General features: G+C 32.9%; 2 protein-coding genes across 2 annotated transcripts in view; one reads left to right on the top strand and one right to left on the bottom strand.

The window, feature by feature from the left end:
- The window catches only part of LOC133191632 (interaptin-like), a 180,650-nt gene that overhangs the window by 128,272 nt on the left and 33,237 nt on the right, over positions 1-19,141 (bottom strand). The gene's annotated exons all lie outside the window — the stretch shown is intronic.
- On the top strand, positions 11,900-13,643 carry LOC133191385 (putative leucine-rich repeat-containing protein DDB_G0290503). The gene has a single exon (XM_061327139.1). The coding sequence runs from the start codon at positions 11,920-11,922 to the stop codon at positions 13,387-13,389; it is 1,470 nt and encodes a 489-aa protein (XP_061183123.1). The 5' UTR covers positions 11,900-11,919; the 3' UTR covers positions 13,390-13,643.

Genomic DNA, 19,141 nt, shown 5'->3' with positions numbered 1-19,141 from the left:
TTAAAAATCTCATATGCAATATGTATACGATATTATGATTATTTTAGCGTCTTCTGTACTCATTATCGCCTATCTATTTGTAGTTGTGTTAGAAATTGTACATGGAGAAACGGAACGTTATTTCAAATGTATGAAAATTATGAGTAAAATGTTAAAACTGGTTTTGAACTATATGAAAGTCCTATAGATGTTGTTATGTTTCAATGAAATTTTCACTTCTCACCAGATAATCATTACTTTATGATTTTGTTAAAAGGGTTTATAATAGGTACTCCCCAACATGGGAGTGTGTAAGATATGATAATATGATAACAAGACGATCATTATTTAGCAATAATTTATTCGATCGTTTTTATCATCTGAAATCTCTTTTCATATTTATTGTGGGTATATAAAAAATGTTTCTCTTTGATGATATAACATATTTATCATAATTGGTGAACTTTATTTCGATTAAGTAATTTACATTGAGTAAAGTGGTATATGTGCCATTTTCGTTTATCTTGATTTTTTTTTAACCTCAGGTTCCGTTTTGAAATTCAAATACTTTGGAAATCTTGTGTTTTCGTTGAAAAATAATTTTTTTGCGGCCGATTTGATGTTTTGCATCACTCATGTTTAAAAGTCTATAGTGGCTTCTTTCCTGTCAATCTGTGGTGCGCAGAATTACCGTCAAACATCACTATTTTACGTGTATTACATGTATGAACCACAATTTCATTTCAAATGTCCGGGAAATGCCATAAATTTCGGAAGTGCAACGAAATTCTCAAAATGACAATAAAATAGATGGTAACTTCAAACGTATTCATTTTTAATGCAACTTTTCATTTTAATTTTATGTTTTCGTTATTAAAGAGTACTCGTGTATTTCTGGGGAAAAAAAAGTCTATTTTTTGTTTGTACGCGGTATGACCATACAATAACACATTTATGAATGATAAAATCCTTATCCATGGCTACTATGATATATATTTTACTACATTAATTCAGTTTTACTCAAATATGATGGATTAACACTGTGTTTGTTTTCAGCTTAACGTGTCTCTTATTATCATTTAAAACGTGTTACATGTATCAACGAGTATACCAGACAACCGTTGTATATAACAAATATTTGGCATTTCTTTAGAGTACAAATAGCTTTAATTTAAAAATAAACCAAAAGTTTTCAGAACTTCTTGTCAAAGTAAAATTTTACAAAATTTTAAAGAAGAGCCTATATTGGTTATTTCTATTCCATTAACGCACATATATTACTGTCTTATACAAAATGTCAACGCCACGACGTTAAAGTATGTAAAGTCAACGTAATGACCTGATAGTATTAATAAGGAAAACAATACCAAATTTAAACGAATGTAAAAAGAAAACCGGAAAAGATATTGTTAAAAAATAAATTGTTTTACAGCACACAAATCTTACAGTTTTATGTGAGAATGTTTCATCTATTTTGATGACTGGGCCGATTTAGCCCCTTCGTGGATTTAATATTTCTCCGCTTCTTTAAAAAAAACAATATATACAAATTAAATGGCAGATATTTACTCCAAACAGCAATGTATTTCTCAAACCTATTAAAAAGAAAAAAAAAACATGACTGTAAAAATATTTTCTTTCTCCATCTCCTTATAAGAGTCTATAAGAGGTAGTTTTGCATATAAATAGCAATTTATTGGAGGGATGGTCGACGAGTTTTCCGACCAAATTTAGACTATAAATGTAACTATACATTTGCTGGAAAATGTATATATTTCTAATGATTTTGAATACTTGAAAATGCCGCTGAAATTCCTCTCATTTATGTGCAACACCGACAGCTAAAATGTTCTGGTGATAATTTTTGATAATAAATTCATTCCGTGCATGTTTACGAGTGTTTCAAATTGATTGATTGATTGATTGATTGTATGTTTTACGTCCCATTCGAGTATTTTTCACTCATATAGAGACGTCACCATATACCGGTGAAGGGCTTTTTTGACCTTTCCTCGGCACTCAGGGCCATTGAGCAGTGAGGGATCTTTATTGTGATAACGCCTGCCGTGACACGGGGCCTAGGTTTTTAAGGTCTCATCCGAAGGACCCACAACTTTCACTTCAAAGTGCCAAGCGCATGGCGAAGGATCAGTTGCTACCCATTTTTTTATCGACTTAGGTCAGTCGCAGCCGAGATTCGAACTCAACGACCTCCCGATCACGAAGCGAGCGCTCTATACCGACTGAGCTACCGTGAACGGTACTGTTTCAAATTGAAGATTGGCTGTTAGTGACTGTGCTTTAATTCTAAAAACTGCAAAAACTGGAAAATAAAAAGATGTTATTTGTTTATTGCGTCGATAAATATTTCCTTATTGAAAACATAATTATTTATTAAAGTTATAGATAAAACATCTCAAAAATATTGAATACTAGAATTCTCACTAAATTGTTTTTAGTATATCTCTTTTTTTTCATATTCATAAGCGATTTATTAATTTACGTTTCGTAGAAAGGATTTTACAAGAAATACATTAATGGAGTGTGTAAGATATTTACACAATCGCTACAAGCGTCCAGTATTTATGAATGATAAATAAAACTTAGACTATTTATTACATTTTGTTTTGAATAGGCTACAGCTGTGTATTATACATTTTGAACACTTCACATTCATAGCGCTGTGCAGCATATCGGCATCATGTTTGTAACAACCCCATGTGACAAAACTCCATGTCAGTGAAATTAGCACCTGTAGAGTTAATGTCCTTTAGTCAGAGATAATTGGTACATGTAAATTTACATTTTGAGTATAAAGATATAATATTTGTCTTCTTCGTTTGATGATAAAACATTCGGTGCTATCCTTTCATCTCTGATTTTCATATACGTGATTTATAATGCATTGCAACAAAAATTCGTCTTTTCTGTTGATCTCACAATATGTATAATTTGTAAATATTACTTTTTTAAAATAAAATTTTCATACTTGTCTTCTTCGGATTAAAAATATGTCATTAAACCCCAAAAGTATTTTGGACTATTGTTAAAAAGCTTTAAAATGCTTCTATATTTTTTTAAGGACGTTTGATGCTTTACACAATTCTTTACTTGTTTATGTATGATATTAACAACCACGCAAAACGTGTTTAGAGGAAAAAAATATCCACAGCACTGTTGTGTTAGTTGAAAAGGACTACTGAAAATAATTGCCCGTAATTTTTCTGCTATTTCTATGATAAATAATTCAACAGCCCAAGAAAGAAAATACAGTGTATTAATCTCAAGTATATATAAATTAATCTTCATAAGGTATACAACATTTTTTATTCTGTTTTATGTGGTCCTCATTAAGTTACTGAGCAGTCAAATCGGCAACACGCGCACATCTTTACATAAACTATTTCTTACTAGTTTCCTAATACAAATAAAATTACACTGTTTGCTGAACAATTCGTCGGCGCTATTCCTGTCCATTGCTAATAACGTTTAATTAAGTTTTTTTTGCATTTTTCGCCGTATCTTGCACACTGCACACACAATTTTAAAGCACAATATTCCGAGAAATTAGTTTTCCTATTTCAGTGGATTCGTTGAAAACACAGCCCTACATGTACCCTACATGTACATACAGCCGCAAACTGCCTTTCCTTGCGAATTATATACATGTACATCATATTTTTTTATCCATATTATAAGTATAGAGTATGCATTCCAGTCTGTTACTAATTGATACAGAGATGCGAAAATCAACTTCATTGATAGCTCTCTGCATGATGCAAGGGTGATAATAGGAAGACTTGTTTTTAGTTACATTGCCTGAAATAAGGGTCTATAAGAAGAAATAATAGTTTATATGGATATGTTATATAGAACGTACATATGTAAGTACATTGTAAATCAATTTTATGCGAAATTTTCTACTAAATAACTCAATTCCAGTTTGAGTTTTAAATACTTATTAAAATCCCATCTGAGTTTTAAAAATATGTACTTATTCAATCACTACATTACATGTACATGACATATAATAAACTGTTTTTAATTTTAAGTATTTGCGCCATAAATGCAGCAATTGTTAGCTGCATGGTACACAAGTGATGAATGTCGACACGATACAATGTATAGAGATAAGCATGACAAGAACCGCCCTTATCTATTAACAGTGGATTTTCGTACAATGTACATGCATATCTTGACTCCTATTATTAGAACTGCACGTAACTCAGTATTATACTAAAATAGCCGAAAGAGAGTCGGGGATTTCCAGTTGCATATTTTTAGAAAAGCCAGTGGAGTTATCTAACTTGCTTAGTGGCGCTGGATCGCGAACGGAAGTAGATTTAAGATGACAGTAAGCGCTTTGCGCTGCGCTTAGCGCTTAAAAAGGTCTTCCCTGATTTCTGCAAATAATAAACATTCTTCTTTAAAATCACCTATATAACTTATTAGTAAAACAGCCAGATTATCTATCACTGTAATTTGAAATGCTTTAAGATGTATGTCTATATTAATGTTGCCTATCTGAAACTAGAGATACTGTGAGCAATAAGCTCACAGAATGATGCCCCCCCCCCCCCCATAACAGTATAATTGCAAAGTCCATGTTTTGCTATGGGAAAGCCCAAATATGTGTCCAATCAAAACATTAAATAGGAGGTGTACAATGGCACTATGTAATACAGATTTTGTGAAAGTCTCCTTAAAATTTATTCAGTGATATAGGACAAGTAGCAGATAAGAGATGGGTACCTCCAATATTGTTGAAAGAAAGGCAGTGTCCATATTTTGCTATGGACAACCCAAATAGGAGGTGCACAATGGCACTATGTAATAAAGATTCTGCAAAAGTCTCATTAAATTTTATTCAGTTGTATAGGAGGAGTTGTGGATAAGATATGCATACCCCAAGCATAACAGATGGACGGACTGATGTCCAGATGGCCACCCCCCTCGGTTTTCAAGCTGGGGATATAATAATTGTTAATTTTCACTCATCTAAATCTCACTTGTATTTTCAAAAACACAAAACTAAAATGGTCACCCAAATGGTGCAGTGGTTAGAGTGTTTGCTCTAAAGTTGCAGAGTAAGGAGTTGATCATTACGTCACGGGTTCAAATCCCACTGCAGGACGTGGAGACTGGTCCTTCTCATGAGACCGTATAAACTGAGGTGGTGCTGGTACAAAAAAGATCACTCACTGCTCGATGACCCTGAGTACCGAGTATAGGTCTAAATTTACCACCCTCCACAGGCAAGTGGTGGCATCTCCATATGAATGAAAAATTCTCAAGAGGGACATTAAACAAAAAACAAACAAACAAAACTGAAATGACCTTATGATACAAGAATAAAAATGTCTCCAACAATTCCAAAACAACAATATACCCGAACTTTCTTTAGAAAGTGCGGGTATAACAAGAAAATTTATAATAAATCAATTGCAGTTTTCAATTTTGAATGCAGAAAACTTGTGTTTGGAGTGTATTAATACCTATTGCCTATATTGCATTTTTCCCTATAATACTACTACTACATTTGTTATATATATCAATATGTTACAATTATGTACTGTAAATTATATAAAGAGTCTCAATGAAAAATAGTGTTGACACTATCTGAGTCACTTTCTTTAATAGATAAAGTATATTGTTTTTCATTGATAATAGATCTTTAAGCATTTAGTTTATTTGGTGAGATTAAAGGTCTTGATTTCCTTGCACTTTATGGCATGTTAGACAAATCAGGACAGAGTAAGATTTTTCCAAAATAACAAAGGATCATTAATGTTCCAAGATCAATTGGATTTTTTTTATTGACATCATTTCCATGAAATATATGATTTTATTACATTTTGAACAGTGAAATACTGTAATTTATAAATATTGAATAAAAGTGACACAGTTGAGTGTGAACAGATATCAAAATGGTATTCTCACAGTGTGAGAATATCAAAAGTGCAGCAAAACTCGAGAATTTCCTTCCCATTATGAAGAGTGTTTTGAAAAAAAACTCCCTGGCCTGTTACAAGATAGAGAGAGTAAATGAACCATCCTGACAGAGACTAAAACTGCCAAAGTTTCTCCAAATATGTTGTAGAAAAGCCATGTTTACAATGTTTTTCAATCTCTCAATTGCTTATATAGCTATGATGTCTCAACCGCTCAACTATGACATCACGGCCTATGATCCTAATGTGTTACGAAAAGACAGAGGCAAAGAGAAAATCAAAAAAAATGTAACAAACAGAAAATTCAATGTTTTGTAGATGAATATGGAATTTATTTCACAAGTGGGACAGGATTTTTTGATATTTTCATGAGTGCAAAGCACCAGTGAAAATATAAAAAATCCTTTCCCACTTGTGAAATAAATTCCATATTCATCTAAAAAACAATGAATATATTATATCCTTTATGTCATATAAAGCATTCCTATATGTATCACTTACTGTATACATGGAAATTTTCGCCCCATTGTATTTTCACCATGGTCAAGAGTGGGCACATTTAAAATGGAATGAATCCAAAAAAGACAGAATTATTTGTTATATACATGAAACTGTGTCTGGATGAATTTAAAATGATCGAAGCAGACTTAATGGTTGAAAGTGTGAAAGGGCCAAAATAACCCTGTATATAGTATTAAAATTGGCCAAGGTAAGGCTTATATGCAAGAATTACTAATTCCTACATGATCTTTGATTTGGTCATTCATTCAAGAACCTCATGTTTGTAGTCTATCATGACCTTGATTCCCAGATAGGAAGTTTAACAAGTGCTGTAACTTAGAAGACTGCTTGCATACAGCCATATTGTAATAAGAAGTTTCTAATTTGCATTTACTCCCACCTAGAGACTGATGGACTGACTGACTGGCTATATGCTGGCAACATTAACCTGAAAGTCATTCAAAGTGTAGTAGTTTGGGCTCTATGAACCTGCTAGCTCTGTGGTTATAGCACCTGACTTGTTCCAAGTTTCATTCCTGACCAACCATACATTTTTCTCCTTTCCTGTTACATTTGGTACCATTGACCACCCCAGGATTTGAAGGTGAAGGTCATGCCAGGGGCAAAAGAATCTGAGTTGATGTCTTTTTTTTTGAAAAGGGGGGGGGGGGGGCATTTAAGGAGAAGGTAATGTGGTGATCAGGCAGGTCTGATCACCTTGGCCAGAGAGCTTGTTGGTGACCTGTCTAGAGTTCAGGATGCCTGGTTTTGAATCTTGGTCTGTTTCATTGCATGTTCACCCTTCCTATTACAAAATTATCAAATATATAGACTCTTGTAAAAGTTTAGTAATTTGGTTCAAATGTGCTACCTCTTAAGCTCCAGTTTACAGGGAAATGGGTACAAAGGTAAACACCTTAAGTTTCAAATATGAAAACAAGTTTAATCTTGTAAATTTGTCAAGACATATAATTTTCAGATTTTTTGGTACTTTGATCCTTTATGAAATATATGTAGTTGCATTGACTAATGCTAATGAAAGCAGGAATATCATGTACAACAGGTACTAAAATAACTGAAGTCTCTTCAAACTAAGCATAAATTGGGTATCAAAACAAAACACTTATATCTACCTATAACAAGTAAACATAAAGAAAATCTTCAGATCCAGTATCCATATAAAAGGAATCTAGATAACTCTAATCAAACTTGGACTGTCTGATCACTACTGGCTTTATAACATGTGGAGTTATATAACTGATAGAATCCTCAGCAGATTATAAAATTTTACCAATCTAAAGGTCAAGGCCAGGTTAAACTCTTAATTGTGGTATTAATCCTTAACAGAGATAAAACATTCATTTACAAATGACAAGTTCAAAGGTCAAGGCCAAGGACAACTCTGATGACAGTACCGAAAACATCTCACACAGAAATTTAATACCTTTAGTTTGGAGAATGTGTTAAATAGGCAAAGTAAAACAGAGCCCATTGAAGGACATATAGATCATCAAATTATAGACATCAAGATTGCTGCTTCGCAATCCAGCTTAAAATTTGGTTTCCAAACAAATAATACCTTAAAATGAACGAAGAAATTCAAAGCTAGGTTTGGAAGAAATATATCAAAGATCAACAAATAATTATGTAATTGACAATATGTTTCTTGAAAAATTTATATAAATAGTTAATGAATTGCTTTTGAATTCATGCAAGTTTGAATTGACAGATAATGTATTCTTGGGTTTTAATATTTTTTTTACTACTTAAGTTAAGGCTTTATAGACAACATTACTGTAAATTATAATTGCCTATACAACTCATTTATGGCCTTGAATATTTTACACCATTCTGCATGGACAGTAGAATTACATTTTATATTGTGCATGCAGTGTCAGTAGTGATACAATCTCTATTCATAGAATCTGTTGGTATGGAATTCCAATGAATGTTAACCAATGACAAGAAGTGTTCTGGATCATAATGGGGGTTCCCTTTAATTTAAAAGACATGCAGTAAACAATTAATGGTGAAGGAACTGCACATTGAGAGGTATCAAAGTGAAGAAGACAGAATACTTCACTCAATATCTTGTTAAAGCTGATTCTAAGGTGTAAATAATGCACAATCTTGAAACTAAAAATCGTTGATAATATTAATAAACAAACTAAGATTATCATCATAATTAATTTTTATACAATATGCAGTAAAGTATGCCCATTCTTTAATTCAATAAATATTTTATTACTGCTACATGAATTTTAACCATTATGGGAGATGTTGCAGCTGTATAAATTTTAGCCATTATGGGTGATGTTGCAGCTGTATAAATTTCAACCATTATGGGAGACGCTGCAGCTGTATAAATTTCAACCATTATGAGTGATGTTGCACCTGTATTACAATTTTAACCATTATGGGAGATGTTGCAGCTGTATAAATTTCAACCATTATGGGAGACGCTGCAGCTGTATAAATTTCAACCATTATGATTGATGTTGCACCTGTATTACAATTTTAACCATTATGGGAGATGTTGCAGCTGTATAAATTTTAACCATTATGGGTGGCATTGCAGCTGTATCAATTTTAACCATTATGGGAGATGTTGCAGCTGTATAAATTTCAACCATTATGGGTGATGTTGCAGCTGTATAAATTTCAACCATTATGGGTGATGTTGCAGCCGTATAAATTTTAGCCATTATGGGAGATGCTGCAGCTGTATAAATTTCAACCATTATGGGTGATGTTGCAGCTGTATAAATTTTAACCATTATGGGAGATGTCTGCAGCTGTATAAATTGCAACCATTATTGGAGATGCTGCAGCTGTATAAATTTTAACCATGACGATTGATGTTGCATTTTAAGTTGAATTTTACATTGCATACTCTTCTATGCAAACTACCATTCATGGCTGAAACAATTGGGGAAAGATGATTTCCAGGAGAAATAAATAGCAATGAATACTCTCTTTTATTAAATTTAACAGTTATATATACTGTAGTAATCATTCCTTGAATAAATTTGATATTTTCACAGACTGACAGATGTCTTATTTTCACTGTGAAAATAACCAAAATATTATTCTCAAAATGAAACTAATAGATTCAGAGCAAAATTCAGTATTTCCCTTCCCTTCATGAAAAGTGTTAAAGAAAATACTCTCTATTAAGATAGTGAGAGTGAATAAACAAGCATCCAGACACTGACTAAATATACAGACATTTAAGTTTCTCAAAATTGTTATTAATATCCATGTTTATAATTTTCAATCTCACAATTACTTTGCTCCAATGTTTCGCAACTGCTAAACTAATATATGTCACCTACAGGCCTGCATAATGAAAAGATAGCTTAATATAGGAGGGAAAGAAAATGACTAGAAAATTCAATTTCATGTAATTTGTTTCAATCATGAGACTTGTGAAAAGGTTAAAAAAAAAAGTCCATGTACAACTACAAAACATTGAATATATATCCTCTATTTATGTCACATCAGTTTTGTACTCCAATTACTCCTGCATCGAGACTTAAAATCAAGTTGTTACAAAATATATTTGATACAAATGAGATGAACATATAATATGCATCGATCTATACCCTATACCCCCCAAATCATCCCAACCTTGCAGTACTTATACATGTAGCAGTGGCTATGAATTTATTTATCAACATATCTTTGGTGTCAGATTACAAAATAGGCATTTCTTTGATAACAAATTGCTTCTTATGCACTCACGTTGACATTATTTAAAGGCTTTTTTCATAAGTGTTTTTTTCCTTACCAAGACTCAGCAAGTTTTGTATAAATTTGACACTGACAATAATCTGCATGCACTGAAAATAAAGAGTCATCCAATGTCCTTCTTTTGGGACAATTCAATAGTCAATATTAGCAGTATTAAATAATAAAATAAAACCATTTCAAGGGTTTTTAAATTTTCATTTAAAAGAAGGTCCCTACACATCTTCCACAGATAATGCATTAACAAGGTATGTTCAATTGCAGTTTTTAAATCTCTTCAATTGAACTGCCTATCTTTATAAATCTTGAAATGAGAAAGGAGTGGTGTTTAAATATTCAATTTTAAATTATAGCAACTTAGTATTAAACAGTAAAATTAATACAGACTGTTCAGGACATGCTATCGAGTGGGCCACAGCAGCAATGCAGAGTTCTATTGCAAATTTGAGGAATTAATATGTAATGGTTACATCGTACAATCTGAGCTCTATCTGTCTAGCAAACAGAAAATGTGACATTGATCTCCTAGGACACCTATAAGAATTCAATACCTGATAACACTATCATACTTAGAGGTTGGAAAATTGAATGTTTATATCTTTTAAAAGTGGACAATAAATGAAAATCATATGAGAACTTACCATCATGGAAAGTGAGTAAATGAAGAGTTTTTGGATGATCGAGGTCCCTTATTATTGGATATATGGAAACTTCTAATTTTAGTAGGTAAGCCACTTTATCTTTATATTATGTAATTCGGAAACTTTAAGCCAGTGTTTTTATAAAATGTCCAAAATTGATAGTCATGGGATTACTGGTTCAAAATAAGATCTAGAAATCTTGCAATGTTCATCTTTATATTCAAAACTACTCTATAAATATTCTTGTTTCTGGTTATTTTTTCCCATAAAATAACATAAAAATGCTAAGGCTAAGCTTAAAATTAATCTTTTCCTGTTGCTTTGCATTCTTTATTTTATGAACACTTTTAAGGCATGAAAAATTATGCATTTTTAAAGTTTATGCATGGATTTACACGACAACATTTATGTAATACAAGAGGCCCATGGGCCACATTGCTCACCTGAGCACATTGGCTAAGAAAAAGCACAAATCAAATCAATATGACTAAACATGCTTTGCTGTTCTTGAGAAGAAGATTTTTCAAATTTTTCCTCTATATATTCCTATGTAAAACTTTGATCCCCCGTTGAAGCCCCATCCTACCCCCAGGGGTCATCATTTGAACAAACTTGAATCTACACTATGTTAAAAAAGGTTTCCAATAAGTTTCAACTTTTTTAGCCCAGTGGTTCTTGAAAAGAAAAGTTTTAAAACATGCAACCAAATTTTCATTATTTCTGATTTATCTCTCCTTGCATGAGGGTGTAGCCCTTCATTTGAACAAACTTGAATCCCCTTCACCCAAGGATGCTTTGTAACAAGTTTGGTTGAAATTGGCCCAGTTTGGTTCTAGAGAAGAAATCGAAAACGTGAAAAGTTTGCAGACGTTTGGACAGACAGTCAGACAGACAAAATGTGATCAGGAAAACTCATTTGAGCTTTGAGCTCAGGTGAGCTAAAAAGTATTAATCAGTATTTGTTGAGAAATTCAGTTCCCAGGATTTAAAGTATGTAACAGAATTAAAATATTTTTGCATAAAATTTCTGAATATCATCTCTATCTACTGATTTTTTTCTGCAAAACATAGATAGAAAACTTTATGAACCACTCTGAATGGCACAGAACCAGACAAAGAAAGGGAAAAATTCCAAAACAAGTCCCAGTGACAAAGAGATTACAAGCAAGGGAGAAGCAACAAAGAATGACAATGATCACGATCAAAATCCAACGGAACCCAGCAGGAAAGTTACAGAGAAGGGAAAAAGTTCTGAGAATTCCACAAAAAAGTCATTGGAACAATCCAAAACTTCCCTTGATTTAACCAAAAAACATTCTGACCAGGCAAAAAATCAGGGAGAACCAGCCAAGGGCACAAAACCAAAAACAAGCTCAACCAAAAAAGTTCTGAAAATAGAAAGGAATCATAGTGAAGCCAAAAAGATTCTGTGTCAAATGAACAGTCAGCTTACAGAACTTCTACTTGGACGACCAAGTCTTATGGAAAGTCCAACAGACTTGACGCGAAGGTCATTGAGTGCCATACAGACCCTGACTAAGGATATTGAAGCTGTTCTTGACAGGTCAAGTAAGAAATCTAGTTTTCTTGAGGACATTGGACATCTCTTGCAAGAAAATTCTCAAATCAAGCAAATGTTACATAAATGTGAATCTAATCTAAAAAGTGAAAAAGAACTGGTGAAGTTCCATACAAACAGGTCTAGAACATTCCAGAATGATGTAGAGAAACTTAAGGTGGAGAAGAAGCAAGTAGCTGACAAAAATAAGGAATTGGAAGATATGATAATTGAGTTGGAAAGTAAATTTGTGCAAACAAGGCAAAGCCATCAAAATGCCATAAAAATACACACGGAGAAGCAGGTTGGACTTCAGGATAAGATTAATAAATACGAATTTTCTTTATCATCACTGGAGGACAAGAATTCAGAGCTCACCACAGACAATCAAAGTCTGAAAGACAAAATACAGGAGTTAGAACAAAGAAACAAAGCCCTAGAAAAGAAGTGTCAGGGTTACCACAAAGACATAGAGAAGGTTAATCATAAAAATAAACTGCTGGAAAACAAAAACAAGAAACTCCAGTCTGAAGCGGATATGATGAATGTTCGAAATATAGAATTAAAAAGCAAGCATAAATCAATGATAAAGGAATCGAATCATTCCGAGGAGAAAATCAAAGACTTGGAAGAAAAAGTCCAGACACTAACATCTGAACTAGAGACTTGTTACACTGAAAATGATGAGCTAAGGGATCAGATTCGTCACCTAAAATTAAAGCTTTCAGAACCTGAAGAAGAATCAGATTTATTGATAGAAGACTATACACAGGTATTGAAAGAGAAGGGTGAAATGTACAGGAGACGATTATCTGGACCTATCACTCCATCAGTTTTACACAAACTAAGGAGAGATGATAGTGAACATTCTTTGATCAGCTGTGCCAACAGTGGCCTAAGTTCAACCTTAGAGAGTCAGGGTAGAGGGTCTGCACTCACTAGGCCACGCTCAGAACTCTCAGATGTGAGCTTTGCGAACAGTTCTCATTCAGATGAAGTGCCTAGGTGAAAAAGGAACTCTCAAGGAGCAGACATTTTAAGGACTGATATAAAATCAACCAGACCATCAACATATTGAATTTCAACAAGTTGTGAAACCTGGATATATGATTTGATCTGTATTACAAAGTCTGTATTTACTTACTGCCACAAATACTCAAAAGTGTTAAAATTCAATAAAAACTGTTGATAATAGATGTCCAAATATTGCCTGTCAAATCTTTTTCAAATAAATAATGCAATGTAAGATAATCACCCCTCTTAAAGTATTTCCTTGATGACGTAGGTTTTACTTTACATGAAAAAAGCTTTAAAGGCTGCATCTATTTCAAGATTTTATTTTGTCATGGAGGTCAATAGATCAACAGCATAAGGAAACAAAATATGTGGTCCACTTAAGGCACACTATCTACATAATGTAGGCCTGAATAGGCAAAAATAATTCTCTTTTATGATTAATCAATTGATAGTGTATTATAAACTCAAAAACACAAACATGGTTGCATTACAGAACCAGATTTGGTAAAATAACCATCTCATAAGTAACCATCTCATAAGAAACTTCTTTTTATGCCCCTGTAATCGAAGATTCGGGGGCGCATAGTTTTTGCTCTGTTTGTTCGTCTACAAAACTTCAACCTTGGCCATAAGTTTTGAATGGTTGGAGCCATGGTTTTCATATTTCACATGTCTATTTCTAATGACAAAACCTTTCTTTGGGTACAAAAAAATTTCACCTCTTGACCTTGGAGTTTGACCCACTTTTGCAAAATTTTACCAAACTATAACCTTGGTAGTAAGTTTTGAATGGTTGGAGCTAGGGATTTTCATAATATACATGTGTATTCTTTGTGACAAGACCTTCCAATGGGTGCCATTAATTTTGACACTTTGACCTTGACCTTTGGGTTTGACCTACATTTGAAAAACTTTAACCTTGATCACAACTAATAATTGAATGGTTGATGTTAGGGCTTTCATATTTCACAGGTGTATTGGTTGTGACAGGACCTTTCTATGGGTATCAACATTTCTGATGTTTTGACCTCGACCTTATAGCTTACCCTGCACTTGAGAAACTTTCACCTTTGGCATGAGCTGCCATACAGGGGCAAAAGTGTTTCACAAACACATCTTATTATTTTAAGAATTGTCAGCTGTTGCTAGCATACTGAATTTTTTTCAGCTGTATGAGTCCTAGTACCCTCTCTATACACATATCAACAAATTGTCTAAATATTACATAAACTTTAAATCAACATGATAAACAACATGATCATGCATCCCTCTTGTAAACACAATAATTAATTTCAAACCATTCAGTTCACTACCTCCGGGTGCATTATATTAGTAAATTATGTTAATATTTACACGTCACTACAATAAACTCCTCTCTGAGGGTGCTTAAAAGTCATTCATTACTTCACATATGTTTTTTTAATTGGAATTCTTTTTTAATTAAATTAAGAAATTCCAAGAAATATTCTAAGCATTTAGAGAAGCACAAAGAGGAGCAACAATTTTTAGGTGCCTGTATGGAACTGTGTACAATAATAACTTTAAACCAAAAAGTGCTTCTAAGTGGGTCAAATAATTAACAATGTATAGAAATGGATGTAAAGGAATTTTAGCTGCAGAACTGTAGCATTATGGTTTTACATTTTAGTCTTTGACCATAACGCTACAGATCCCGTAATGTAAATAAAGTGCAATTTACGGCGCAAGATTTTCTGTGCACTTTGGGGAGTATTTTGCCACTTTCCAGCACTGGTCAATCAATGACCTTTCACCCCTAATTCTATACATATTCTATAACCAACCTGTATATTTTATCCACCTCCTAATCCTTTGTAGTCATCTCTACAGACCAATACATTCACTTGAATTTTGTCAATTTTATGCCAGCCAACAACAAATTCACAACAAGCGAGTTTATTGGTCTGTAGAGACGACTATATAGGGTTAGGAAGTGGATAAGATATACAAGTTGGTTAAAGAATATGTCTAGAATTAGGGGATGAAAGGTCATTGATTGACCAATGCTGGAAAGCGGCAAAATACATCCCCAAAGTGCGCAGAAAATCTTGGGGCATAAAAAAATGACTCAACCTGTCACCCTAGTGATTATTAACTAACACAACAGTATTGTTGACCAGTTCAAAAACAAAGGAAATATGTAGCTTTGGAAAATATATATTTTTTGCAAACAAATTTAGAAATGAATTGCTTGATTTATAAATGTTTTAATTACTCCTACTAAATATTATACTAAATATGTTGCTATTGTGTACTGTATTTTTGAATGTATTTATACCTATGAGATGTCCCTTGATTAAATAAAAATCTGAAATCATATTTAAATAAGGCATAAACAATGTATAACATTATATATGCTAATAGCGTACATGCATTTAGAAATTAGATGTCATTCCAAGAATTCATTATTAAATAATGTCGATTGATAGTGGTAAAATCCTGTTTAAATTATTGAGGAAGCTGGGGCCCTTATTCTTTGTGAATTGAAAAAGGTTCCAGGGGACACTTATTGGGGCAGGGGCATCAAATTGGGTGAATACAGACAGTACAAAATGCATAAACTTGACCTTTATTGAAATGTTGTCCTATATCTAATTTCCCACATTTATGCATTTATGTTAAAGATACTATTCCTGTTTTCATTACATACAAAAAAAAAAATCCTTTACGATTGGGAGACAGGGCTTGTGACAGGCAAGTTTCTTGAATTCGATTTTCTTTGTTAACCTTGCTATTTCACAGGCCCAAATATGGCTCTCTAGAATGTTATTTCTTTTTACACAACCAAATAACATCTTTTAACTTTCTATTTTCTACAGCCTCAAATAAGGCATTTTATGATTTTTTTTTTAACAGGGCCAGATAAGGTTCGATGTGAATATCACTCTGTTACTACAGGATAAAGTAAGGCTTACTATATATAGTGAACATTGCCCTTTCTACAGGGCCAAATAGGGCCCTTTGTTAATCTTTCTTTACAGGACCAAATAAGTAACAGGATTTTTCTCTGTCATTCAATGACTCTACAATCTTATGAGCAATCCTCCTCCATAAAAACATCCCTTTTTACCCCTGACCCCTGAAGTTAAAATGGTCTAAATCAGGTGTATGCTATATACAAGGATGGATACTGAATGTTTAAACTATGAATGAGAATTGACCCTGAATATGGAGTCTACACAGAAATGTACTTCAGTTAGAAACTTTATTAAAAGTTGAACCCTACACCCTGGACATGGAATGAATGCTTGAAGCTTTAATTAAGCAAAGAAAGATATACATACATGGCATCCTCTTTGAAGCATGATTAGATTAAATGAATATTAACACTGAAAAAAACCCCAAATTTCCAGCAGTATAAAATAAGATGATAAATGACACCCCATGCAGTGTGGAAACAGACAGAACTTAACAAATGACAAATCAATACCAAGGACTTGCACGTCTGCAAATAAAATAAAACAATATTTCTACCTTAACCAGGACAACTTTGTTTGCATCTCATTCAAATATCTCCAAGTTAAGGAAGACCTAAATGATATTTAAAAATATCTAAGCAAATCATTTTGACAAAAGAAGAAGCAATGAAACAAATCTTGTATTTATTCAGACGTAGGACAAGAAAATTAGCAAGTTATCTATATCATGTTTGGATCAATTAAGCAAACAAAGTGTCGATCTCTCCCAAATATCAGCAAACAGTTTAAAACTGTGGCCCTCTCCCATGCTGGCACAGTAAAAAAACCATCACACTCTCATCATAAAATGTCAAATGTTTCCTCGGGTTTACCTCAGATTTACAAGGAAAGCGAGTCTAACCACTGCAAAAAAGCTGCTGCTTCTTAGAATTAGCAGGTAATTTTTATACAAAGCTTGTATTTTTTTTATAACGTTATATTTAAAAATTAAATTATCAATTCATTGGGTAGCACCAATATTTAAAATATCTATTTTCCAAGCCTTATTAGAGAACATTAATTAAAAATTCTGAATATACATTCTGGTAAATTTAAACAAGTATTTTCTTGACAAGGAATGGCAGGGCGTACAAACAGAAGTGGGTTAAGGGTGCAGAGCATTCCTATGGGGAGATCTAAACCAACTCCGCTACTATCACGAAATCCTGTGTCTCCAAGAAAAATCAAAGGTTTGACCACTAAACCACAGATAGACCACCAAAAACAGAAAGTGGATCAACTGTGCCAGTTTCTTTTAGGTTCAACTGCCATGAGTGACAATATTTTCCTCAACTGTCAAAATACAATAACAAGTCTTGAACAGTTACAAGCAGAGATACTGAAAGAGGTGCCATGGGCAAAAGACCTAGCTGATCAGAATTATTTTGCAGGCATAACAGGGCTTCTCTTGAAAGAATATCAGAAGAAAAAAGGTGATATTGAAAAGAGTGTTGCCAACTGTAGAGCAAATGAGAGATTAATGGAATACAAAGGAAAACAAATCAAAGAACTTCAAAACAAACATGAAATTCAGATTCTCGAAAAAGATGATAAAATACAAGAATTGGTTAAAGAGTTAAACCTTCTGAAAATGGAAAATCAGGCACTTACAGAAGAGAATGGTAAGTTACAGGAGTTAACTAGAAGGGAAGAGGAAAAGTATCAGGAAAAATTGCAGAAATTTATATCTTCAATGAAAATATGTGAAATCGGGTCAAAGAACCAAAAAGAATCCAAACAAAATCAAAGACCAAAATCTTCATCCTCAATTTCTGAGTCCTTATCCTCTTCTACAGGAAACTTTTCTAGAGAAACTTCAGGGAAATCTATAAGAAGCGACTCGGATACATGTGTTTCTCCTTTAAGTTTTGCCAATAGTGGAATTTCTACAGTACCAAGCTTCAGGGATTTAGACAGAGGGATCAGTGACATGACAGAGTTAAGCTTTGCTAACAGCACTCATTCAGAACTCAGGACATCTTGTTTACTGTGTTCAAAAATGTTCAACACTACACAAGTATTTCTATGTAAACAATGCATAGATAAACTCAAAATTATTTGAACATTTTAGAATTAAATTTTGAACATTCAATTAATCTTAAATGATGATGGTATCATGATGGTCATTGCACTTCTAATCTTGTATTACCATTTTAGGTCACAAAAGTGTCCAGTAAACTTCCCACCTTAATTATAGCAGATAAATAAGAAACTCCTCTAAATATACATTTTTAATTACTGACAAAGGAGATATATACATGAATTTCTTCTTCAAAGGCATTTCACAATATCCCTTTCTTTACAATACAAATTATGTACACCTTTATATAAGCTCAGACTAAATAATTTTTCCAAAGCAATTAAAAAAACAATGTAGATCAACAAGATTTCATTTCCAGCAATTATTTGGTAAAAATGAAAAGCCTTAATTAACAAAATGACTAGAAAATGAAACTTATTACTTTGTCAGCTCTCAAAATGACATAACGCCAGTATTTGGAACAGAAAATGTGCATTGTAAAAAAATATTCTTAACTATCCCTTCAAAACGGAGAATACCTACATCAGGTATGTATACTTTTTCCCATCAAATAATTGCCTAATTTTTCTTCTTTTTCCTTTTCAATGTTTTTTTCCTTGAAACCTTAACTATGTAGTTACTTAAGAATACAATGTTTATTCCTTCAACCATCAGATTGGTCTTTTACTGTAAAATGGAAGCCACAAAAAATACAACCAGTAACAAGATACAAAAGTCAAAAATCCAAA

Source organism: Saccostrea echinata, unplaced genomic scaffold (assembly GCF_033153115.1).
Source record: "Saccostrea echinata isolate AGI-Se365-2 ecotype Australia unplaced genomic scaffold, CSIRO_AGI_Sech_v1 ptg000023l, whole genome shotgun sequence".
In the NCBI taxonomy this organism is placed as follows: domain Eukaryota; kingdom Metazoa; phylum Mollusca; class Bivalvia; order Ostreida; family Ostreidae; genus Saccostrea; species Saccostrea echinata.
This window is presented reverse-complemented; position numbering and strand designations above follow the sequence as displayed.